The 25,023-nt window shown below is 46.0% G+C and overlaps 2 protein-coding genes across 3 annotated transcripts in view; one reads left to right on the top strand and one right to left on the bottom strand.

Annotated features, from left to right (window-relative positions):
* LOC141927934 (uncharacterized) overlaps window positions 1-15,482 on the top strand; it is a 29,384-nt gene extending 13,902 nt beyond the window's left edge. The window contains exons 10-16 of the mRNA XM_074835370.1: window positions 794-992; window positions 2,981-3,007; window positions 5,507-5,564; window positions 7,182-7,237; window positions 8,598-8,796; window positions 10,211-10,369; window positions 14,162-15,482. Of these exons, the coding sequence (XP_074691471.1) occupies window positions 794-992; window positions 2,981-3,007; window positions 5,507-5,564; window positions 7,182-7,237; window positions 8,598-8,796; window positions 10,211-10,369; window positions 14,162-14,294 (831 nt within the window). The 3' untranslated portion in view covers window positions 14,295-15,482. The remainder of the gene's footprint in view (window positions 1-793; window positions 993-2,980; window positions 3,008-5,506; window positions 5,565-7,181; window positions 7,238-8,597; window positions 8,797-10,210; window positions 10,370-14,161) is intronic.
* Window positions 15,483-16,752: 1,270 nt separating this feature from the next.
* LOC141927933 (ligand of Numb protein X 2-like) overlaps window positions 16,753-25,023 on the bottom strand; it is a 31,385-nt gene continuing 23,114 nt past the window's right edge. The window contains exons 7-11 of one of the 2 annotated variants that reach the window (XM_074835368.1): window positions 24,773-24,947; window positions 24,393-24,603; window positions 21,820-21,978; window positions 20,454-20,619; window positions 16,753-17,759 (exon numbers count right to left, since the gene is read on the bottom strand). In XM_074835368.1, the coding sequence (XP_074691469.1) occupies window positions 20,484-20,619; window positions 21,820-21,978; window positions 24,393-24,603; window positions 24,773-24,947 (681 nt within the window). In that variant the 3' untranslated portion in view covers window positions 16,753-17,759; window positions 20,454-20,483. Of the gene's footprint in view, window positions 20,620-21,819; window positions 21,979-24,392; window positions 24,604-24,772; window positions 24,948-25,023 lie in introns of both variants that reach the window. The other variant, XM_074835367.1, reaches the window with a different exon arrangement.

Below are 25,023 nucleotides of genomic sequence, written 5' to 3'. Positions count from 1 at the left end.
ACCAGCCACTCCTAACTCACAAAAAAAAAAACCCCAAACAAATAGGAAACCTTTCCCCTGTCTAGACATAATTCCTGGTTTTGTTTTTACATGTGTGTTTGTGGTCTGTTTATTTTTTTTTTTAGTGGTCAGTTTTCCAAATTTTGCCAACAATGGTCCAAAAAAGAGTTTGCCTGAGAGAAAGAATTTGCTGGGAAATGGTTGTTGTTGTTCCCACTTACAAGCATTGATACCTGTATTTCCAGGTCATTCTGGTATCTCTGTGTATTGATCATTCCTTCAGCAATAGTGGGTAGGTGACCTGCTCTTGTCTGACAGACGTGAATCCAGTCTTCTTTTGACCTACGTGGGCACAATGTAGAGCAGAATTTGACCTCTTGCTGCCCTCAGGAAAGATAAATTGAGTTTAAAAAAAAACCCAAACACTACTGTGTCACCCTCAAGTATGGCAGCTTTTAATCTGAAGCTTCTAACAGTGGCAGTTCCTGTGAATAGAAGTTGTTCATAACGCTGAAATGTCAACTGTCCTGCACAGTTGTGAATACAGCTAGAATCTAGTCTCGCTGCTGTTCTGCATAAGAGAACATACCTTGCTAAGCATATTGAGTGCTTTGATCACCCTTCCTTCCTCCTCAGAAGAGGTTATCCCCCCGGTATAGCACAGCCTGGTCTTTCCAGGTATCACAGTGCTGCCTGTTTTGGTGCTACGCTTCCTTTATGCCAGCACAGTGAGGTCCTAGCTGCAGGAGCAAAGAGATTAAAATGCTCTCTTCTCATTCCTCTGCCTTCTAAGGTCCTTGGAGACCACGGAAGTAAGCCACAACCCCCACAGCAGCCCCAGCAGCCATCACAGCCCCAACAGCCACCTCAGCAACAGCCGTTTGCACCACCAGCAGGCCCACCGCCTCCCCCGCTCGCTGGGCCACCTCCACCACACTTCCTCCACCCTCCTCCACCAGTTACTTCTGTTCCACCTCCCCTGCATCCTCCAGGTAGGTGTTCACACAGCAGTATGTGGCAGTCTGAGGCTGCAAGTTAGGACGTCCCGGGCTTGGAGCAAATCAAAGGTTTAATCGTTAAATGCTATGGGACAGTTGAGCAATCAGGTACCAGGTCCTTAGACCTGGCCAATCTTTGTTCAGTGTCTCCATCAGCCTATTTAACATTTGTCCTTGAATACTTAAAAAATGGCAGCTGTTCCTTGAGAACAAACTCTAGGCTTTGTTTCCTTGAGAGTGCCTTTGGATGCTACCAATCCATTTGCTTTATTGATAAATGTAAAGAAATGGATTCCTGTTTATGTGTGGAGGATGTTAAGAACATAGGAATGGCTATCCTGTGTCAGATCATCAGGCTGTTTAGTTCAGGATCCTATCTGGCAGTGACCAATTCCAGATGTTTCAAGGGTGATTCTGGAATTGGCAATTCTTCAACAGCAGCTGTAACAAACAGCTTTCCTCCTAATCCAGGTCAGTTCTTGGTTGATTTATGCCATGAGATACCAAGATTTGTATCTTTCTGTGTTTGTTTCTATGCATTTTACTGTACCAGCTGTCACTGCAGGATGATTCTTACTGCTACAAGAGTCTAGTGTCCAGTGCAGACATTAGAGCCATGCTTCATTTTAAAAGCAAAATATAAATAATATAAATGAGGTCTTTACCATGGGTTTCTAGCCCATTGGGTGTGGTCAGTCCTCAGCATTGGCAAATTCTTATCAATAACCAGATAGGTTTGCAGTGTGCTAAGAGCACTTGGCACTTGAGAAGACACTGTCGAGATAAGTCCTGTGTCTGCAGGAGTGCCCTTTGCCCCTGCAGTTACAGACTGAGTCCTGAAGCCTATTGAGATAGCAGAGGTAAAATTTCTAACTTTTGTGTACTTTGTTGTCCAGAGCACCATGGTACAGAACAGTTTCGCTGTCTCTTCTGTGCACGTAATAACTCAGTTTCCACTTTCTTAATGCATCTGCAATGTGGAGACCAGGAGTGCTCTTTCTGGGCAAAATAGAGCAATACTGGTGGAGAGAACAACAAACTTTGCAGCTGAAAAGGCCAAATAAGCATACTCATGCAGCATTTTTCAGGGGACATAGAGTTGTTTTTCTGCTGACCCTTTTCAGTGCAAGTTTACAAACATACTGGCCACAGCCTAAGACACATTTTTCTGTCTTCAGTTCCTACTAAGTCTGTGCATCTTCTGATCCAGCTTGAGTCATGTCTGTGCCCCTGTTGCTTCTGCCTTAAACAGTGTATCGAGGTTGAAAGGAAGGCTGTACTCAGGCTTTCCTTGGTGAAACCAGCAGCCAGACTTCTGAGGAGTCACCAGGAGCACATTGTGCAGTAACTCCTATGTTTTGCACTGGCTTCACGTTCAGAAGATACAGAACAAAAAATAACAGTCAAAGCTTTTAATCCGAGGAGGATTGTAACTGCAGTACTCACTGGTGGACCGTGGTAGCTTTTCCTACTGCCTTTCATTAAAATGATTGGCAAAATCAAGAGAAATTGTTCATTCTTTCTTTTGGTTATCGACCAGGGTGTCGGATTTCACTATGCAGTTATGATTGAATTAAAAAAAAAAACAAACAACAAACAAAACAAAACAAAACCCCAAACAACAAACAGTAACAAACAAGCAAAAGAACACACTGGCATCTGCAGCAGCTTCTCCTCTCCAGCTCCTTCAGTTGTTCTGAAGGCCAAATCAGTTGTGTGTTAACACTTGGAAAAAGGAATTCTCCAGTGAAGAGAGCAGCAACATTTAAAATTATAATATAAAGTTAAAGAGATCATCGTTTGGGAAAACGCTGTAGTTTGTAGGTTAGTTACTGCTTAACAGCACCAATTTTTCTACTGGTCTGTTTGCTCAAATATGTGAAAATTATTCAAAGTGTGCTTTCAGGTTTAGCTTGAGGTACAGAGATCAGATTTTTTACCTGCTGTCCTCACTTGTTTTGCTTGCTTGTTTATTTCCATAGGTCTGCCACCACCCGGTCCTATTCCAGGTAGGTGTTAACTTGCTCTTAATAACAGCAGTGATTCTGAACACACCAATGGCCCTGTCTGAGCATTTGCATTGAGTTACACGAGCTAGGATGACACTAAGACTCATTTTAAAGAACAATTATTTTAATGCTAATAAACTCCAATGCAGCCTTGAACTCCAGCTGCTTATCTTATATTCTGGACCTAAATAATAATCTGTAGGGCTTCTTAATACTATCTTGTTTTTTCTGAAGACCAATCTAGAAAGTGAAACGGAGAGCTTTAGATGGCAAAAGCCACTTAGATTTGAAATGGTTTAGTTCTCATTATGGCATTTGCACAGCAAAAGTCTGAGTGACAAATTGCTGCTTTGTATAGGAATTTGGAGTGTGAAACTGAGCAGAACAAATGCAATTTCCATCAGAAGCCTTGGCTCCCTGGTGTGCAGTAGAGATGGTGAATACTAATAAAAAAATGTAACAACCAATCTTGTGCTTAAGTTAAGAACCCCACTAATTCAGAGCTACTATAAAACTGAGTTTGCTCTAGCTGTAATTTTTTTTTTTCCTACTGGAAATTTTGCCTAGTCCAGGAAAAACAAATTTAGCTGTTTGGCCATTCGGAGTGATAGTTCTGAGGGGATGCCATACATCTGAAAATCCAAGGCTGACAGTGACTGGGTATATGCAGTCAGGCTGCTCCCTCAGTATTACATTTGATTCATGTACCTGCAAAAGGTCTGCACCCAAAGGACTTTGGACTTGATGTGCTTGTCCTCACTATGTGTCAGACATGTTGGACTTGATTCGCAGCTTTTGTGTCCGTGCTTTTGTATTCATGCTCTGCCCTGGGCTTCCCAAGTGGAAATATGGAAAACCTACACTAGTTGGGTTGTCCCTCAGACTGAGAAAATTCCTGTCCGTTAAAATGTCACTTTTCTTACTCCTTTCAATGTACATTAATACTACAGAGCTGGTTTTCATTGTTGTGCTAGAAGGAGCCTGCTCATAGTAAGCTTGGATTTAGAAGAACGATATTGTAGTGAAACTGGATGCAAATTGGTCTTGACTGTAGACATTGCAGCACCCAGTTGCTAGTCAAGTACATTTAGATTAAAGTTGTTTAGGAAGGGTGAGGTGGATGAAATGGCCAGGCTGTTGCAAAGAACTTCCACTTCAGGTAACTGGGTTGGAAAGGGAGATGAGGGAGAATACCTGGTAATTATGGTGGTGATGATGATGATGATCCACCACCATTGGAGTTAGTTCCTTATAACAGTAGTACTTTGAAGTACTTGCACTTGGTGAGCATGTATGATTGAAATGCTCTAGGCATTGCATTTTATTGGAAGATCTTAGGAAAAGGGGCGGGGGGAAGCATCTGAAAGTGAAACGTGTCCCCCAACTTGTTTGCAGCATAGATCTCCACTAGGTGAGCTGGAGACTTCAGGCTACCTCTTTTTACAGGGAGACGCTTCTAGGGAGAGGTTCTCCTGACCCATTTTAGGTGTTCACAATAAGAGGTGATGAATTGTCCCACGGTTTCATTGACTATGCTGGCTCAGTCTCCATTGACTTGAAAAGGAACCTGGAGCTGCTAGCTGCAATGTAAATGACTGCAGTTAGTCAGATGACTCCGAGCCTTTGTATGAGTACAGTTTGCTCCTTTTTTTGTTTAATAATAAACAGAGGAGTTTTTATGCAAAGTCAAGCCAATGGGTGGTTAGTCTGTTCTTGTTGGCATTAGTAACTGCCTATAGAAATAATAGTTTCTTGTAGTTGTGGAGACAAGTTTAAGAAGTTCCCTTAGGAGCACTCAGCACGTCCCTCTCGCTTTCAAATTGGTCAAGATTGAGGACTTTGGCTTCCAAGCTTATGTCACTTCTAGAAGTGGCCTTCATAAACTTGTGCTTAATTCTGCTTTCTTGAAGATACTGCCTTGTGATTTTGTATAACAACTCTAAATGTGTTTGACATTGGGCCCATTTTAAAGTGTCAGACCTTTCAGACAACTCTCTGCATCATTGGTGCTATGTCTTTTCATGATTTTTACATGTATATGTGCTCAGAAAATTGGCTTTCTTCAAAAACAAACAAAACCAGGTAAATTCTATGTTACGTACTTTGTAATAGACAAAGTTACACATTTTAATCAATGAAGCAATAAAACCTTTGCTGTAGTTGCAACATGTCTGCGTCCCAAGAACCAGGCTTTTTTTGTCTTCCACGTAATGGTAAGGGTTAATGTTTACTACTTAATAAATCTTGCATTTAAAATGAATAAGCCAAAATAGAAGGTAGTTCTTCCTTTATTTTTCTTTCCATACCCCTACAGAACTAACACTGCTGTAGGACTTTGGTAGGAGATACAACCCTGAAGGAAAATTATTCCATTTCAAAGAGGGCCTTGTTTGGATTAAAAAGATGCTTCAAGTGCGTTTAACTGTAAACAGCAATGAAGTCTTGTTCCCTCGTGGCAAGCTGTGAGATCTTTGTGATGACTTGCGCTTCTGTCTCTAGGGTTGTTCCCGCCTCCTCTGGCACCACCACCAGCTCTTCTCATTCCAACCTTGGATGGGTAAGACCACACCTGGGCTGAGCCATCGGTACAGCTCCTCCATAGGGAGGCGGGGAGGAGAATAGCTCTAAAATTAATGGCAGTAGTTCTTAGGCTAGTCTTGGATCAGGGTGAGGGGTGAGAGCAGAGTCTGTAGGGAATGGCTGGATGGTCGCACTCAAGAGAGTTGCGATCAACAGCTCTATGTCCAAGTGTCGTTCCTCAGGGGTTGGTGTGGGGATTGGTGCTGTTTAGCATCATTCTTGGTGACATGGACAGTGGATTTGAGTGCACCCTCAGCAAGTTCACCGACAACACCAAGCTGTGTGGTGCGGTCACACGCTGGAGGGAAGGGATGTGTCATCCAGAGGGACCTGGACAGGCTGGAGAAGGGGGCCCATGCGAACCTCATGAAGTTCAACAAGGCCAAGGGCAAGGTCCTGCACATGGGTCGGGGCAATCCCAAGCGCAAGTACAGGCTGGGCAAGGAGTGGATTGAGAGCAGCCCTGCGGAGAAGGACTTGGGGGAACTGATGGATGGAAAACTGACTGTGAGCCAGCAATGTGCGCTCACAGCCCAGAAAGCCAACCGTGTCCTGGGCTGCATCAAGAGAAGTGTGGCCAGCAGGTCGAGGGAGAGGATTCTCCACCTCTACTCTGCTCTCGTGAGACCCCCCCTGCAGTGCTGTGTCCAGCTCTGGGGGCACCAACATCAGAAGGACATGGACCTGCTCGAGTGGGGCCAGAGGATACCACAAAGATGATCAGGGGGCTGGAGCACCTCCTCTGTGAGGACAGGCTGAGAGAGTTGGGGTTGTTCAGCCTGGAGAAGAGCAGCCTCCCAGTGCTTAAAGGGGCTACAGGAAAGGCAGGAAAGCGGGGAGGGACTCTTTATGGGGGGGGGGGGGGGGCGGGCAAGCAGGGTGGGGTTGGGTAGGGATAGGATGAGAGGTAATGGTTTTACACTGATAGAGGGCAGATTTAGATTAGACGTAAAGAAGATATTCTTTCCTGTGAGGGTGGTGAGACACTGGCACAGGTTGCCCAGAGAAGCTGTGGCTGCCCCCTCCCTGGCAGTGTTCAAGGCCAGGTTGGACGGGGCTTTGAACAACCTGGTCTAGTGGAAGGTGTCCCTGCCCATGGCAGGGGGCGTGGAACTAGGTGATCTTTAAGGTCATTTCCACCCCAAACCATTCTATGAATCCTTTGTGCGTTTATTGTGATGTGTCATATTCATGACACAGGAAGAAGTCAGTAAAATCTAGGCATGTGCTTAGGTCTAGTTCAGAGTAGCTGATAGAATGTTACATTACTCCAGATATTTTCTGTAAAGATTCTCCAGGTACTTTGTAAGCCCTGGGTATTGCCCAGGAAGCCTGCCTGATTTACAGAAGGGAGGGGTAAAGCAGGGTAAGCACTTGAGTTACAGCTGTTTCAGAAGCTGTGGCAAAGCAGCTGCACCTTTGTGCATTTCTGATAGGTTGCAGTGCAAAGTGAAAGAGATCCACTGAAACGATGGGTTTCCCATGAGGATGTTGTACAGACCTTCAGAAAAAAATCAGATAAACTTGCAGCAGAGACATACCTGCAAGGGGTCACTGATGTTAGTAACTTGCATCCTTTTCTCTCTCTCCAAAGCCAACCAGCCAGCTACAATAACAGACAGCCTCCTCCATTTGGTTACAACTCTGCAGGTGAGCACTGAAGATAACAGTCAGTCAAACTGCTTATATCTGTTCTCAGGTATTTGGTAGTTTAGGCTTTTCTTAAGCTGATGGAAATCATGCTTGCTTTAACTTTAGGGTCTTGCTTGTGCCCCAAACCATCCCAGTTACTAGACACATCTGCTGAGTTTGACTACACCATAAGGTGTTTGGAAAGCTGAATGTTTTGCAGCAGTGGTGAATGCAATTTTGTCGTTGAGTGCTAAGCCTCAGATCACTGTTTTCAGTGCAGGTTCCCAGCAACAGAGGAGCTTCCCCACGTGCCTCAGCAACACGCTCTTGTGCTTGTTGGCACACACACTTGCTCACACTCTTCCTTTTCCCCCACCTTCAGCTTTGCATCTCCTCCCTGAGCTCTCTAATGCCCTCCTCCCCCACTTTATCATCTTCTTTGCCTACAGGCACATGCAGGCATCTGTCTTTGTTTTGTAATGGAAGAGGCAGCGCCAGAATTTCCGTGGATTTCCTTCCCTGTTGCAGCCCTGCCAGCAATGTCCATGATCTTTCCCATTTCCTTAGTGACCTGCACTTGGAGTGGCACCTCCTGGCTGTGCTGAGCCAGGTCACAGGCAGCACCACGCTGTCACCTCTGCAGGAGGTGGTTGGAGGAGTGGGCAGTGCGAGGCCTTCCCAAGAAACGGGAGCCTCAAGCACTGTTGTATGTGCAGCTTTTCAGCAGCTGGTGCTGCTTTGGGATATGACCTTGCTGGTCCAGCTGAGCAGGCTCCAGCAGGCCAGCGTCTAGATGGGGAAGTGCTGGTGGCTCATCAGGTGCCATCCTTCATTAATAGCTGGTGCCCCTTGTCCTCCCCAGGTGCCACCTTAGGCGAGAAGGTACCTGGTGACAAGTGAGACCTTGTAAGGGTGACCAAGAGCCTAGGGCTAACTAAGCTCAGCTGGCTCAGCAGCAGGAGAGGGTGCCTCAGCATCGCAGGCACCTTGGCCCTCTAAGTCGGGCTGTCTGGGAGGGGTGGATTGAAACTTTTTTCAGTGGAGACCTTGTAGCCTGCCCTATGTAGCAGGTCCTGCAGAGAGCAGGAGTTGGGGGAGTGCATAGTCCTCACAGTAATGTGCTGTGTAAGGGGCTGGGGAGATTTTTCAGCAACATCTGTAAATATCTGGTCTTGCTTGCATCTTCCTCGGGGAAAAGGTGTTCACGTGTTCTTGGCAAACTCCTGAAAGTAAAAAGAGAGTGAGGCCAGACAGGAGCTGGGCCATTGTTGTCTCCTTGGATTCAGCTGTACCTCCAGAGGGTGTCTTTGGAAAAGGAGAGACAGAGAGGCTGCTGTTAATGCTTCAGATGAACAAGGATTCTGCTCTCTCACTACAGATTCAGGTTTCATCAGCTACCCACCCATCTCCACGTCCCACACGCCCTGGGTGACAACTGTGGACAAAGGCACAAGCAGTTCCAGCAGCAGCCATTGGGAGTACTCCGGCTCGAGGCGCGAGAGGGAGCGTGAGCGTGAGCGGGAACGAGAGAGGGAGAGAGACAGAGACCGCACTCCGACCACTAGTGAATACAACAAGTGAGTGCTGGTTTTTGGCAGCTTCTGCTCCCAGCTTCCCAGTACGGAGCTCTGGCCTTGCTCTGGAGCGCAAGAAGGTGTTTGGCCCAGGGATGGGATTACAGATTTATACCGGTTTTGTAATTTTCTGAAATGTCTGGGTAAGAGATACTTTGGATCAATAACTAGAGGACAAACTAGGAGCCAATGTCACTGGCTGATTTCCTGTGTCTGTGTTTTGTTTAAATCCAGCAGAACCAGTTACGCTTGCTCTCCCACCTGTAATGTGAGGTCAGTAGATGAAATAGCCCCTCTTTCCTTACTAGGTATTTCACAGCTCAGTGTGAAACATTGGCCATAGAAGCTGCTGCTTCTTGTTTTCTAAATGTAACTGTTAGATCAAAGGAAAAACCACCCCTACTTTGCTCAGCTCTCCTGTAGAGGCTTTCAGGGCCAAGGAGTGCTGTTCACCAGGAGTCAACCATGAAATGTTAATCCTTAACCAGGTGTTTCTGTGAGCAGCACTGGAGACAACCACCCACCTTGGTGGGAGCTGGTGTGTGATCTCTGGCAATGGCAGTGCTGGGAGTACTTGGGAAAGGAGGCTTTCAGCCTCCCGCTGCTGGTCTGGAGAGCTAAAGTGAAGGCTAGGCTGCAAAGCCTCTTTCTACACCCATCACTTTTTTGTTCTGTCACAGGCAGTGTCAGTGTTTTGAAGGCTGCAGGCTCAGAAATAGCAATAGTCATTCAGAACGTGATCAGAATGTGCATTCCTGGCAGAGGGGTGCTGTCTGCCCAGGAACTTCCTGGCCCAGGGGGTGAGCAAGTAGGGCAACACCTTTTTTTCTTCTCTCCTCTTTTTTCCCCCTTACAAGCTTGTGGGCACTGTGGGTGGAAGGGGGAAGAACGGAACAGAGACAAATGTGCTACAGTTTGAAGAGCTCAGACTCCCACACTTCCTGAGCAGGTTCATGCTGCAGCTGAATCCTGTGATCAGCACTCCTGAGCACATTGTTAGCATTTCTGGGTGCTTTCGAGCATGCTGACCTCTAAGATCATGTTTGCCAAAGCAGGGCAGGTAACTGTGCGCAGTGGAGTCCTTTGGAGCACTCCCAGGTGATTGATACTGGACATTTATTTCTCTAGCTTATTTCTGTGCGTGTTAGCACAATGTTTCAGACCTCCTTTCACTCAGAGTCTGAATATTGTTTCCCACAGTGGGACTTATCAACCCTCTAGATTTTGGCTTTTAGAATTTGTATGGGGACTATGAGATGTAGAGGGAATATACAAATACCTCAGCCTGTTGGTAGAGTAACAGGTGACAGATTTTGTTGGTGAGGATGGGATTCTACAGGCCTGTAAACATGGCTCCTGACTTTCAGGTCCACAAGTGGTGTGTTCCTCTGCCTCATTTCTCCTTTCTCTTCTTAAGTGATGATGAACGATACCGCTACTACAGCCGAGAGCGCAGCTACGACTTTGAGCGTGACTACCGCCGGAGTCGAGATCGCAGCAGGGAGCGAGAGGATCGTCACCGAGAGCGCAGGCATAGAGACAAAGAGGAGAGCAGCAAGCATAAGTCTTCAAGACGGTAAGAACTGGCTGGGGTTGAACTGGGCTGTTGATGGGAACACACCTTAGCTGCAGACAAGAAGTCTGATGTTCTCAGAGTGAACTGTCACCCTGGGTCATGCTGGCTTCCTGTGACCTGCTAACATCCTGAGACATGATGTCCAGGCAAGAGGAAGCGCTCTTGGGCAGTATCTGGGTGGGAGGCAGAGCTGTCTGTAACAGGGAGAGGAGTCCTTGGTGCTTGTACCTTCTCAGTGAGGCAGCTGGCAGGATGTCGAATCACTGCCAACAAAATGGCGGCACTGGTTGACAAAAGAGAGGTTAACCTGTGCTAAACATCACATCCGAACAGCATAGCTCCCACTGTTAGAAAGGACGCACAAAGTAAATGCAAAGCCATAACGGAAGCATCAGCTTTCAGTAGTTTGTGTTCTTGTGCAGAAGAGAAGAACTTGCTTCAGCCTGTAATAGGAAATTTTCTCTTGGAGCAGGAGGCTGAGCACTGCATGGTCAGAGCTCTGCGCCCCGTGCTTCTGATAGTGAGGTCAGTGATGATCTGGACAAAGGTGAAACACTTTTGGAGCAGAGCAGGATGTCTTAAAATCCCAGCTTTTCTGGAGAAAATGTATTTGCTACAGATGATCTTTCTGTGAGAGCATTCTTCTAGCAAAGTCTGGTCTCTGGTGTGAGGCAATGCTCTGTTGGTGTGTCAGTTCACATCCTGGTAATGACTTGAGCAGACTTGCTCTTTTTTTTTTTTTGTGCTTCAACTTCCTTCTTTTAGATTAAATTAATGTCAGCTCTGTAGGTAATTATCCTTATTTTGAAATTTGTATCAGAAAAACTCCTACATAGTGACTGGAGGCAAAAGGCTGTTCTTATCCTTAAGGAAATGAGTAAGTTTTCAGGGAAGGACTGACTGCTGAACGGTTGGAAACAAAGTGATGGGAAGAAAGGCCAGGACCATAATCAAAATTGGATACAAAGCAAATTGAAGCTGAGCTGATACCACACTAATGAGCCAAGAGCTTTAAGGGTTATTTCTCAGCTTCCTCTACTCAGAATTGAAATCTAGTGTTAGATACCTGACTGCCTGAACAGGATGGAATTCACCACAGCAGTGTCAGAATCTACTTGAGATCTCGATTTACAGAATGGGGCTGCAGCACGAGCTGGGAATGAGGTGACTGTCTTCTGCTTCTTAAACCACACACAGATGCTTTCTGTCTTGCTCAAAGTGGTAGGATGGGAAGTGTTCGTTACCTAAGGAGGAATATTTTTTATTTAAGGGCACTTTGAGTGCATATCAGAGTCCCTGCTTGAGGCACTTCGAGATTTGAGCCTGTTTAAGGCATTTGCAGGAAGATGAAGGGGTTTTGTTGTAGCTTCCAGTTTACTGAAAATTGACTAGTCTGAAGGAAATTGCTGATGCTTGTTTAAATATTAAAGGACAGTCACATTGTTCAAGCATAAGCCACTGCCATGTTGCTGTCCACAAGGTGGCTGAAGATGTGTTGGGGAGAGGCAGCAGCCTTTTTTTTTTCTTTCTTTTTTTTTTCCCATTTTAATGACTGTGAAACCATTTATTAAACAAGTCAGAAAATTACTCGAAGCCAGGAGCTTTTCAGCCAGGGCTTCAGTGGTTCAGCCAGTTAGGTGTCTCTGCTGCTAGACTGGTATTCCAACCATGGTAAGAATTTGTCTCTACACCTGACCGTCCCCACTCAAGCTGTGTGTCTGTACTGTGTACATCTTCCTGTGATAAATTTATCTGCTTTTTCCTGTACTCTGTGCTCTGTTTTAATTCTGCCACCTTCACACCAAGATCAGCTCTAGAGAGCTCACTTGGTTTTCAACCTGTGAGGAGAAATAATTGCATATTTGAGAAGCAGCAGAAACTCTCCTCCCAGGAAGGGCCAAGAACCAGAGTGGGCAAAACCAGAGCTCCCACTTTCCCTGATGGAGACAGAGGCTGATCTCGGGACGTGGGGGTTGTCAGGCACGCGGTGCAGCTGGCTGTGGTCAGTGGCACTGGGCTTGGAGCCACACACAACCTAGTCAGAGTTACTTCTGGCTGGGATTTCTCCCACATCACAGACAACCTGTATGAACATCCACAGCTATCCAGCTGCATCTGGAAAAAAGTTCTGGTTGGGAGATAGAAGAGTTTTAAAGCACAAAGCTAGTGCCAGGTCATTTATGTGTAAGCAGAAGTAGAATCAGGATCCTGTCTCCCATTAGGAAATGCATGTTTCTCTAGCTACACTGATCCCTTTCTTGCCTCTAGTCCAGGGATTTCCCCAGGATGTTCAGAGGAGTGAAAGTTCCAAACTCCTCTCAGATTTAGGACTGTTCTTTCTCTCGGCAGCCTCAGTGCTTCACACTGAAGCTTGAGATGTGTCAAAATTGTTACAGCTCCCTTAGGAGTAGGAAGGACACAGACATACTGCTTATAAAAACTAGCCAAAAATTACTCTGACAGCAGTCTGTCCACTATGGCTCGATGTCCAAGTGGAGAGCAGTGACGTGTGGTGTTCCTCAGGGGTTGGTGTTAGGACCAGTGCTGTACAACATCTTTGTCCCTGACATGGACAGTGGGATCGAGGCACCCTCAGCAAGTTCACCGACAACACCAAGCTGTGTGGTGCGGTCACACACTGGAGGGAAGGGATGTGTCATCCAGAGGGACCTGGACAGGCTGGAGAGAGGGGCCCGTGTGAACCTCATGAAGTTCAACAAGGCCAAGGGCAAGGTCCTGCACATGGGTCAGGGCAATCCCAAGCACAAATCCAGGCTGGGAGAGGAGTGGATTGAGAGCAGCCCTGCGGAGAAGGACTTGGGGGTGTTTGTTGACGAGAAGCTCAGCATAACCTGGCAATGTGCACTTGCAGCCCAGAAAGCCAACCATGTCCTGGGCTGCATAAGAGAAGTGTGACCAGCAGGTTGAGGAGGGGATTCTCCCCCTCTACTCCGCTTTTGTGAGACCTCACCTGCAGTTCTGTGTCCAGCTCTGGGGCCCCCAACATAAAAAGGACACAGACCTGGTCAAGTGGGTCCAGAGGAGGCCACGAAGATGCTCAGGGGGCTGGAGCACCTCCCCTGTGAGGACAGGCTGAGAGAGTTGGGGGTGTTCAGCCTGGAGAAGAGAAGGCTCCGGGGAGACCTTAGAGTGGCCTCCCAGTGCTTAAAGGGGCTACAGGAAAGGTGGGGAGGGACTCTTGATCGGCAGGGGGGGGGGGTAGGATGAGGGGTAACGGTTTTAAACTGACAGAGGGCAGATTTAGATTAGATGTAAAGAAGAAATTCTTCCCTGTGAGGGTGATGAGACACTGGCACAGGTTGCCCAGAGAAGCTGTGGCTGCCCCCTCCCTGGCAGTGTTCAAGGCCAGGTTGGATGGGGCTTTGAACAACCTGGTCTAGTGGAAGGTGTCCCTGCCCATGGCAGGGGGGTTGGAACTAGGTGATCTTTAAGGTCCCTTCCAGCCCAAATCCTTCTGTGACTCTCTGATTCTATACTGTGCTGCCTGCCTAGACCGTGTGCTGATGCAGCGTGTGGTGTAAAGCACCATCTCCAGCAGTTTGCGTAACCTGCCCTCGGTTCAGCCACATGTGATATCAGATCGTCCCAAATAAACACGAAGAAGCCTTTCAGTGGCACCGTGATGCCCTCAGCACTTGTGATCTGTCTCCTGTTTATTCGAGATCAAAGCGCCCTGTCCCTGCGCGTGCTACGTTTGGGTCTCTTCTGTGGTGGAGCTGTGCTGATGCAGGCTCTGATGTAATTTCTTCTCCCCTTTCTTCCCCACCACAGCAAGCAACATGAGAGTGAGGAGGGGGAGAGTCATCGGCGTCACAAGCACAAAAAGAACAAGCGTAGCAAAGAGGAGAAGGAGGCCAGTGAAGATGGCGCCCAGGAGGGAGAGGAGCAGGATGCCAAGGAGTGACGCAGGCCCACCGTCAGCCCTCAGGAGGAACTCGCTCCTTTTGAACCAGCGTGGCATTGGTGATGTTTTGGTTTGGGGGTTTGATGATTTTTTTTTTTTTAAATTTTTATTTTTTCCCAAGGGAAGAGAGGCTGACTCTGGGTGAGCAGTGAAGCATGTTGCAGTGGTTTGAGAGCTGAGGCTGCACATGCGGTTAAAACTTCTTTTTTTTTGATACAAGACAAAATACAGCAGTACTAGTATACAAAGCACTGAGCTACTCTACTCATAAACATCCCTAGGGAGAACTTTGTTGTATCAGATCCTATGGTTTCTGATGGAAGATGGCTTCAGCTGAAACTAACGCATTTAGGTAATAGTTTTTGTTTTATTTTTTGTCATCATCATTCCTTTTTGAAAACTAGGACAGTAAGTGCGACTTGAAATTTATTGTCCAAAGAAAAGTGTGATTTAGACCCTGAGAGCCAGCTTAGAGTCTGGCTTCTAGTAGTGAAAAGTCTCATCCCCAAATAAATTTCTTTATAGCTACAAAAATATCTTCCGATTTCTCTGTGGCCAGCCGGGCAGCATGTGAGGAAGAACTGCTTTTACTGGTGGGTCACAAGATCCTGCTTTGGTCTGACAGCTTTGAGAAGCGTTGTGTGTGTGTGTACACAGGGTGTGCAAAGACTTCAAACCTAGCTTTTTTTTTTATCCATTGCAAAAATAGTTCTGTCATATATTACACCTCTAAGTGGGAAATCAACGAAAGACCCATAGCAAGAGCATGCATTTCTCTTTAATTAGTTTTGACTAACTTTTTTTTTTTTTTTAAACTAAGACTTGACCTGAATAATTTAGCTCAGTAGAGAATGTGAAGTCCCATCTAGCAGTTTGCCCTCATGGGGTTGGCTTATTTCTATTTGGTTATCACAACACTCCTGTGCAACGCATTCCTTCCCCCTAGAGCTCAAAATAAATTCAGTCAAATTCCAAAGTTTGTTTGGACTTAGTATTGGTTGCGGAGGGTGGCAACAGAGATGGTTCTGGGTGGGAAGAACAGGGGAACTAATTTTGAGGGGGTTTGGTATGTCTAGTACTTAGGATACTGCACTTCTGTTCATGTAAGTCCACAAGTCTCATTTTTAAGTATTTTCCACTACTTTGACTTGTTATTTAAAACTGTCTTAAATCTTTGCCCTAAAATAATATGGTTCTGAAATGTTCTTTTTTTTTTTGTATTGTAATTGTGCAAGTCTGAATGTCATGTGAAGCTTACAGCCTTGGAGCCTTGAGCCAGTGTAGCACTATGATAATAGTTTATATGCTATAACAGTGCATTTGATGAGTCATTAACTGCAAATCCTGTGGGGAGAAGAAAAAAGTGAGGGGTTTTGTTTGTTTTTTGTTTTTAATGTAGCTTTTTAAACATGTTTTGAGATCATGGGAAATGTGTGTGCAGGGGGGAGGTGTGTGCACTGAACCAGAGTTCAAGGGCAGGGCCTGGATCAGGCTTCCAAGTGTTCCTCCCTCTGCAGCCCTGTCAGAGCTCCGGTAGGACACAGCATTTAGGAACAGGGCACCTCTCGGTGGTCACCTCTTTGGGTGCCAGCCGAGGGCAGCGGTGCCTCGCCGAGAGGTGAACTGCAGCAGCCCCGGCTCCTGGGTGGGGTCAGGGTGGTGGGTTTCAGCCGTGATTACCTGATGGCTTTCAGGAACTTCGGGTGAACTTGCTTTTATCCAGTTGTGGCATGGTGTGGGCGGAGGAGAAATCAAAACGGAACTGGTGAGAAGGATCCAGGAGTGCTTGGTACGGGTGCCCTGTCTGCAGTGCAGCGACAGGTGTGCCTGCCCTCCACATCCAGTGCACGTGGGAGTGTCAGGCGGGAGAGGGGCCAAGCATCTTCCCTGTGCCTCCACGAAGAGCCTGTATTCTGTAATTCTGAAATCTGATTTTTTTTTTTTTTTTTTCCTAGAACATGAACTCTGAAATTGCTAGGGCAGCTGGCACCAAGGGGAGGGCCAGGCAGTACCCCCAGACCAGTCTGAGCTGGTTTTTGCCTCTCTTGAATCAGGGGGAAATGCTGGCAATAGAGTTTTACGCTAAGCTAGGTCTCAGGTTTGGCCCCCAGTTCATATTTCTTCCATTTTTGCATGCTAAGGTGTACGTGGTGCCTATCCATGGGTGGATAGAGCTGTTCTACATTCACTCCTCCAGTCTCTTGCTCTGTTTATGAAGATGATAGTAGCTACTCAACCTGTAAATAGGTGTAATTAATGGTGATCACATCCAGTCCACAGCCCTCTGCACCTGGACTTACTGATGGTGGTGTGGGAGAGGGGATGGAGCATCTTGTACTGACAAGGCAGTGCTGCAACTTCCTCTTGTGTTTTTTGAATGTTTTTACAGATGGACCCAAGTCCTTCACTGATGTTAGCAGGCTTATGTTGCCAGAAGCAGCTGTGAATTTAAGGAAAATAGTTTGAAATGGTTTTATTTTTATGAAATAAATAGAGGTGAAATGTTTGCCTTTAATGTATTAGGGAAGTCTAAAGTTGGGGCTTTGGAAGTAACCTTTACTTGCATCAGGTAACTACTGCAGGTTTCATGGTCGTGTTCCCTGGAGATACAGAATGGTAACTCTAACAGCTCTCAGAAAAGAGGCCAGTCCTTGGGCTGGTGGCATCGGGACTTGTTCCGGACCGAAGCTGGAGATGAGAGATGGGCCTGTGTGTTACTGAGTGCAGAATGCCCCAGGTGCTGAGTATCGCTGAGAGGGTGAACTTCACGGCCAGCGAGAAACACTTGCACAAGCCTTGTTACACAAGTGCCAGCCAGCTTCGTGTGGAGAGATGGTGTAAGGGAACCATGCTTGGGGAACCTGGGGCAGGTCCTGCAGCTCCCGACAGTATGAAACAGGCACAGTGTGAAGGAGGAGAGAAGCTCACTCCATTACAGTGGTGCAGCATATAGTTAATGGCAATGATGTCTTTCCCCCAGACCCTCGGAGGCTGCCCTTCCCCTCAGGGCTGTTTTGTGCTGTGGCAGCAGCAATCACACCAAAAGCTAAGCCAGCCCTCAGCCTGGGCACTCAGGTCCTCTGGGAGCGGCAGCCCCAGCCTTGCCACGTAGTTGCTGAGCTGTGCGGCACGCCGAATCAGGGAGTTAAGCCTCATTAAATAAAGCTTTATTTATTCCCTGGGTTAGCTTTACAGTCCAGTCAATTCTGAGCCCCACAGGCACTAGTGGGCTGCAGCCAGCCTCACAGGCAGGAGCAGGGGCACAGCTGAGGGGAAGGGTATGTGGGATTTACTTTTGTTCAGGTTTTTTTCCCAGTCACAGGATAGTTCAGGATAGTCCAGTTCCTTTCCTGGGAACAGCAGAAGACAATTACACTTGTCTCCTGCCTCACAAGGTCAGTTTCTTGGTGAAGTGTCTGTTGTTGAGGTGACCTATTCTGGGGGTGTTGGGTGTTAGCTGATACACTGGAAAGAAAGGTTAAAAAAAACCATCTATAATTCATGTTTTTCAGTAATATTACAATAATTTATAAAGGCATCAAAACAAATTCAACATCTATTAACAAGCAGATCTTGGAAACAATACATAAATTACTAGGACATTTTGGTGAAGTTGAAGGCACCTTGAAACGCGATGGAGTAATAGTAAAAATCATGCTGCCTTCTGCAGCATCCTCTTCACTTAAACTGTCTGACCACCAGCTGCATGGCTTTTTCCTACTGTACTTTATACAAGTGACATTTGGTACTACTCAGCAGGAATCGCCCTCTCTCTATCTACATAAATATTTACTGTTCCATACCAGGCACAGATTCTGCACATTGATTGGAAAGAGACAAAAATTGCTTCAGGTTTTTCTGTTCCTCTGTGTCAGACAGAGGTCGAGTGACCAGTTCTCCACAGGCACCTTTCTGACTTCTGAACTATTTTGCTCTCAGCATTCAGTAGGAACAACAGGAAAAAAAGGTCCCAGAGCCCAGCTGGCCACACACTGTTCCTGCTGTCAAAATCCTCAGCGGTATTTATCAACCAACCAAAGGGACCCAGGGAAGCTTTTGAGACAATTGTAAACTATTTCTGTGTAATAGACTCCGATAACAGGCCCTGCTCTATACTGCCTTAAGCTAACAGCCAAAGGAAGAGAAGTCACTCTGTATGCAAACAACTGTGTCATGTAGCAAGGAACAATTCTGCTCTGCAGTAATAGCTAATTATGAAGTAGCCAGCCCTAAGATGATGATGGGCACTTACCTGCAGGCAGTTCCCTACACAAATTAAACATTCATCCTAGGTAGCATTTTTACAGGGGAGAGAAGCTCCTTTGATTCTTACAGTGTGAGCTGGCCCTGTAAAGGGCACAGCAGAAACAGCATGAGAGGAAAGATCTTGATCAGTGCGACCTGGTTTGGGAAAGGTCTGTTATTTCTACTGCTGATTAACAGCCTCCTAAAAAAGGTCAGAATTGTTTGCAGGTAGGAACTTCACAAGGTGTCATAAGTCCAACAAACCTGCCTTGGCTTCAGTTGTTTTATCCCAAGTTTTAACTATGCAGTGGATTTGAACTGAAGCCAGACCGGGCGTGCTGACCTTCTGGAGGTAGCTTATTTCCTACGGTTGGTACGATGTGGCTGAGGCAGCCAACAACCCTCTGAGCTTACCCTGAGCCAGTGCAGTGACAGTTTGCTCCTGCTGCAAGAGGGACGTGAACAGAAGTGCAGGAGCTCCTTGCGCCTGCCTGACAGTACAGGGACAGCCTCCTCCCCTCTGCCTTAACTCTGCATCTGATCACTGGGAAACTGATAAAAATAAGACAGCAGCCTGGGACAGAGGTTTCTTGTAACAAGCCTGTTCACTTAATCATCTACCTTCTGTGGGAAAAGCTGGCCATTTTGCCAAGTCATAAGATCAGGGAAACCAGGCTGAGGAAGGGGATGAAAATTAAACAAATTCCTTATCTCTGGCTACTGTGACGAATGCACTCAACTCCTTACCTGAACTAGCAGTAGTCTGGTAGACGCTGCAGAGGAACAAAGTTGTGGGTACAAGGAGTCCTGTGCATACCTTTTCCATTGCTTCTAATTTACTGCAAGCCAGCCACATTATTCCATAAATGTGAGAGCCTTTGAGCTCTTCCTGGTAAGCAGCCTGGCTGCAGCGGTGATCTCCCCTAGAGCTGGGACACCTCTCACGACTGCTGGCCCTTTCACCAACAGCAGATCTTTGGTAAGCGACCAACATTGCGCATAACTTTGTATTACAGTAAATTTGATTTGTGTCTTGATAACTTTGAATCATTATTTTCTTTGTGCAGTGAGTGAACCTTGCCCTTGAACTTTGTTAAAGTTGCACTTTTACAACATATTTCAATGAAGCCACTTTTGCTGATACCTTTGACAGTGGTTCTTTAAGCAGTCTGAATTGCCCATTTGTGACAAACTGGTGTAGTCAGCAGGATCTTAAATCAGGATTCATGACAAACTGGCATATTTGGCAGGATTCATGACAGCTGCCTGGTGGTAGGACCTTCATACAGGTCACCACAGCTCCACCATGCTAACCTAGCAGCAATTCACCTGTCACCTATGACACTTACAATTTTTTTTTCATGTAATAAACACATTCATTAGGTTTCAGGAACCTGAAAATATCAAGACTGGGGGCTATAGGAACTGCATAATTGGGTCTCCATCCTTACAGTTTTATTAGTGGCTTTTAAAAGCCTGTATAAAATGACTCAGTGTCCAAGAACTGCAGTCAGAGATCAGCAGCAGGACTGTCTTAAACTAGCAGGGGAAATCGGACACTCATGTCTGTTTTAACCTGTTCAAAATCTTAAATGGAAAGCAGAGCTCTAAAATGGAGGAAAGCGCCTCAAAGGCAATTTGTAGAGAAACACTGGGAAAAAGAGTTTTCTCTGCAACACCAATCCTACAGCGCTTTAATGTGCCCAGGAAGCTACAACAACTGTTTGCATTAACTGTTACTTTGAATCCAAAAACCAGATTTGTTGATAACCTCAGCACAGTAAAGAAATATTCTCTGCAAAAAGGAGGGTAAAAGTCTTCCATGGTGATACAGTGTGGAGCAGGAGTTCAGCATTCCCTTGATTTATCTGTGACACATTTAGCTTTGGGTGACGGCCAGCTGCTACCCGATACCTGAAAGTGTTGTGGGTTTTGTTTGAGCTTTCACACGAGGCTTCCCGGCCAGGACACCACAGTCAGTGTGACTTTGTTCCTTTGCTCCTTCAGCATTGGGATTAGTTCTGAGTTGCTCATTCCTATTGCTGGCACTCCATTTACTGCCACTATTTCATCTCCACACCTAATCAGAAGACAGGAAACATGCTTGTCAGGACTTAACAATAATAAATTAATTAACAGTGCACCCTAGGACCCCCAAGGTCATCTAGCCCACCCTAAGACAAGACCATCAATTCCTTTTTGAAACAACATTTTCACTTTTGAGTCAAAGAGCCCAAGGGAAAAGGAGGACACTGCTGGTACTTGACACAGCAGTGAAAGTCACCAAGAGCGTGACCAGCTGGCCAGTCAATGGAGGGAAAAAGATAATAGAAAACAAATCTGGCTGATAAACACACTCGTCACCAAGGTCACTCCTACAGCTACTTGACTAGCACTTGCTCAGGTGAAGTGCTCAATGAGGCGGAAGCAAGCTGTCACGTTGTAGCTCAATACAACTGAGGTTTGAGAGTCCTGCTTGACCTGCCCGCTCCATGGCACAGCAGTGGTGCTGAGGTGCTGAAGCCAGCCAGCTCCCTTCCTTGTGTCTGGGTGGGAAGCACATGGCTGTCCTAGCACTCCCCTAGGAACCCATCTGACCCCAGTCCTCCCACCAAGGCTCACCCAGCTCTGGTCTTTCACACCATTTTCAAGGGAGCAAAGCTCAGCTCCCTACAGCAAAACGATGTCCCCGGCAAGACAGCAGCCTCACTTCTCTCTTTTACAGTACTGCACTTGCAGCCTGCTGCACGTGTGCTGAGAAGCTTCCCAGAGAGAACACCGTAAGAGTTCTGTGGGGTCCTCCAGCTCCACTACTCACTCCTCCACTCGCCCTGATTACTGACAAACAAGGCAGCAAAGCTCTGCTTCAGTTTCCAGCACAGAAGGGCTCCTGTTGCTTCCACTGGGATACTTTTCCTAATCCAGGAGATTTTATACTCTGGAACCTCCAAGATTCACCTCAAACATCCTCTTTCTACTTTTATCTAATTACTCAATTAAAACCTTTACAGCCTTTTAAAACAGAACTGTTAATTCCTTTTAGTTGCACCTTTACAGAGAAACCAAAACGCTCATTAATATAGGACTTAGTTTGTTTCAACTGTGGTAACTATTAACTGCACAAAGGACTGTCTAAGAATTAGAAGTCATTAACTTTTAGCTCAGCTAGCTAAAAGGGTAAAAGACAGACAGCCCCTCAGTAAAACGGTGCACACTGACACAAGTATTGATAGTGTTTCTGATACAAACACCAGAGACCCGCAGGGCAGCTTGTACGTACTTCAGTTTCCTGTCTCGGAAGGCAGGAGTCCCGGGCACTATGGTTTTGATGAAGAATGGCTGGTTTCCTTTGCTTTCCTCAAAGCCTCCAACGATGCTGAAGCCCCAGCTTTCCAGGTTACCTTTACTGAGGACGATATCTTGACAGCAGTGAAGGTAGCTGTGAAGACAAGGACAGTCAAAACCAGAGAAAGCTTATGAGTGTGTTTCAAGGAAAACTGCCTGACCAGAAACTTGTTTGCCCTTGTAGAAAGCACAGCTATGTAACAGCCTTATATTTATTTTATTTTTCTAAGGATTTGAGGTAATGCCTTTGGAGGGCATGTTACAGGGATAATTCTCAAATCTGAAGGTGCCAGTCCTTTAGAAATCTTTCCTTAGTATTGTCAGTGCTAGTTTCAGAGTTAACAGAAAATTATCATTCTCTAAAGGGGTTTGTGACCTGAAAGATTCATGAATAACTTCATGAATTCTACTCATGAACAGGCACAGTACTAAGTGACAAAACCAGATTAATCGTGAACAGCAGTTACACCCATGCAATTAATGAGATTCCAGCTCTTTTTATTCCATCTGTATACTACATGTTTGGTACAATGAAGGCATTCAGCAGCTCTGTATCACTGATGGAAAGCAAACATAGGAGGTATGGCAGCCTTTCTTCTACAAACCACCACATCAGAGTATGACAGGTCTGTGCTGCAGGACCTGCGCCCAGGATTGCTGTGTACAGTTAAGATACTGGACTCCTCAGAGGGAGATCACGGGTCACTGTTTCTGAATGGCAGCCATGAGGTACACATCGGTAAGGCTGGGGTATGCTGCAGTGCTAGGGCTGCCTTGGAGGGAGTGATCTGTAAGTGCTAACAGCACTTGCTCCTTGAGTTTGTAGCACAAAGACACGCAAAGCCTTTGCGAGGCGTCTCAGAAGGTGTGGCAGGAGCGCAGGCAAGCAGCCGTGTGCGCTGGCTCACAGTCAGGTTACATTCTGGCACCAAGGCACTGCCAGAGCTACACTGTGTGAAACTGCCGCTGATCACCCCACTGAGGTATTCCAGCAGCTAAACTTCTCCTAATAAACGTTTTTGCCTCAAGGGCTTTGCTTGAGCAGTTTGCAGATGAGTTTCAGATTTCAAAAGCCTTCTCCATTAACTTCTCACTGGGAGAAATATCCAATTATCTACTTTAAAACTGTAATTTACTTTTGTACGAGTTCTTCACACATAAATGCTGGAAGATCCAGCTCTAGCCTACTGATGCCTCCATGGTTTTCTTCTGCTGGTACCTACCACACAAGTGTAGAAATACGGCTATGAGAAGTGGCAGCTAGTGCAAGTAAGTAGCCCAGAGAGCAAGAGTGGTAGGCACTGTGCCAGCATAGAACATAAATAAAAATATTAGACACATTGTCCAAGACTTGGAAAAGGCTGATTGCTAGAAATCAGTTTTCCATATGAGAAAGGGTTTTTAGGAAGATGTGTAATGTGCATCTGAGTGAGGGTTTGCACTCAGGCTTGGGCTGTCCAGGTGCAGCTCGGGGCCTGCACAGAACAGACAGGCCGATGCCCTGGGAGAGCAGAGGAAGTGGGTAGGATGGTGCTGAGTACAAGCCAAGTTACAGTCACTCGAGACACAAAAGCTACCTTCCTTGGGCTGTTTTGTTTAGCATTTACAGGCTGCTAAGTAACACAAGGGTAACGTAGCAGAGGCTTTGTTAGTATTTCTTCTTCCAGATGCCTCAAGAAACAAGGCTGTAAATAATCTGGGCTTCCCACAGAAGGGTTTGGCTTTACTGTTCCACGTGCATCTCCTGCACAATCCTCCTCCAGTCAGCTGGAATGACAACAGACTCTTACAGCTGAATGTATTTTTATGAAACTGCAAGGGTGAGCACACCAGAGGTTCACCTCTCCAGGACAGAGACAAATTCAAGCTTTCAAAGCCCCAACCCTGTCAGCTGGAATTTACCATGTTGTTGCTAAAATCTGTGCTGTCTATGGTCCAAAACTTTACAGCAGGAAAACTCAACTATTCAGAATCATTTCTGCTTCATGCTAAAGATGACACAATGATGACAGCCAAAAAGAATTAGACCAAAAGAATGCCTGCCCCTGAGATGATCAGATCAAAAACTATAAAATAGCACAGGTCGCTGTTGGCTCCTATTATATGGTCCAGAAAAGAGCCACAGAGTGATTTCAGCATGTATTTTAGCAGGGACTGTGTCTATGTTGACTGTATGTCAACTCAGTGCCTCAAATGACAGAATATATACTTCCCATTTTCTCTGTTAGTTCTCTTGGGGAAAAAAAAGGGTTTTCAGGAACTTCTGAAATATGGTTACTGTCCAACAGAAGTAGGGGAATGATGGGTCACACCATAAAAAGCAGTGGAAGTTTCTCATGCATTCATTATACTGTGATCTTGTTGGCAAGGCTTTTCACTGCCTTAGAGCTAAATGAGAATACCAATAATGCTTCCAAGTCAACCAACAAAGCAATTAACTTCTAGTGTTTGAGTGAAAGTCAACTCGCTAACTGAACAGACCTCTATACAGTCACCGAACAAATGTACCTGGGCAATCCGAGCCATGTGATCCAGAGGGGAGACCAGCTGAATCCTTGCTCCTTGATGTCCAGAGATGGCTCTATCGAGTTCAATGAAAGGATTTCCAAGGCTTTCAGTATGACTGAGTGGGAAGCTGCATTAGATTTCAGTGCTGAGACAGCTTCATAGTAGTTCAGATGAGTCAAGTCAATGCCATTTATGCTCAAAAGTACATCTCCTGTTGATTAAATAAGATAGGATTATTACAGACCTTTTGCTATGGACATCATTGCTGCCTCAAGATCTCATGTGGAACCCTGTTTCCAGCCTCACTTTAGTGTCCAAGTCCAACTTTCACTGAAAAACCCCCAGTTCCTAAAGGATCAAGGATCTGAGAGCCTCCTTACCTCGCTTGATTCTGCCATCCCTGAAGAGGCATCCGATGGGCTGCACACTTGTTACATATATAGGGAGTTTGTTTTTGTTATCCCTTCCGCCTCCAATTGTTATTCCTAAAGATTCCTTTGGTTCCTTTTTTATTGCAACTGTCTTTTCATGACTTGCATACCCCTGAGGTAAATCCTACAAAGGAATGACAGACAAAAATGCAGCTTCATTAATGCAATTAGCATGAGAAGCCCACATCTAGAAGAAAATA

This window comes from Strix aluco, chromosome 10, assembly GCF_031877795.1.
Source record: "Strix aluco isolate bStrAlu1 chromosome 10, bStrAlu1.hap1, whole genome shotgun sequence".
Taxonomy (NCBI): domain Eukaryota; kingdom Metazoa; phylum Chordata; class Aves; order Strigiformes; family Strigidae; genus Strix; species Strix aluco.
Note: the sequence above shows the minus strand (reverse complement) of the source record. Positions and strands in the feature narration are given on the sequence as shown.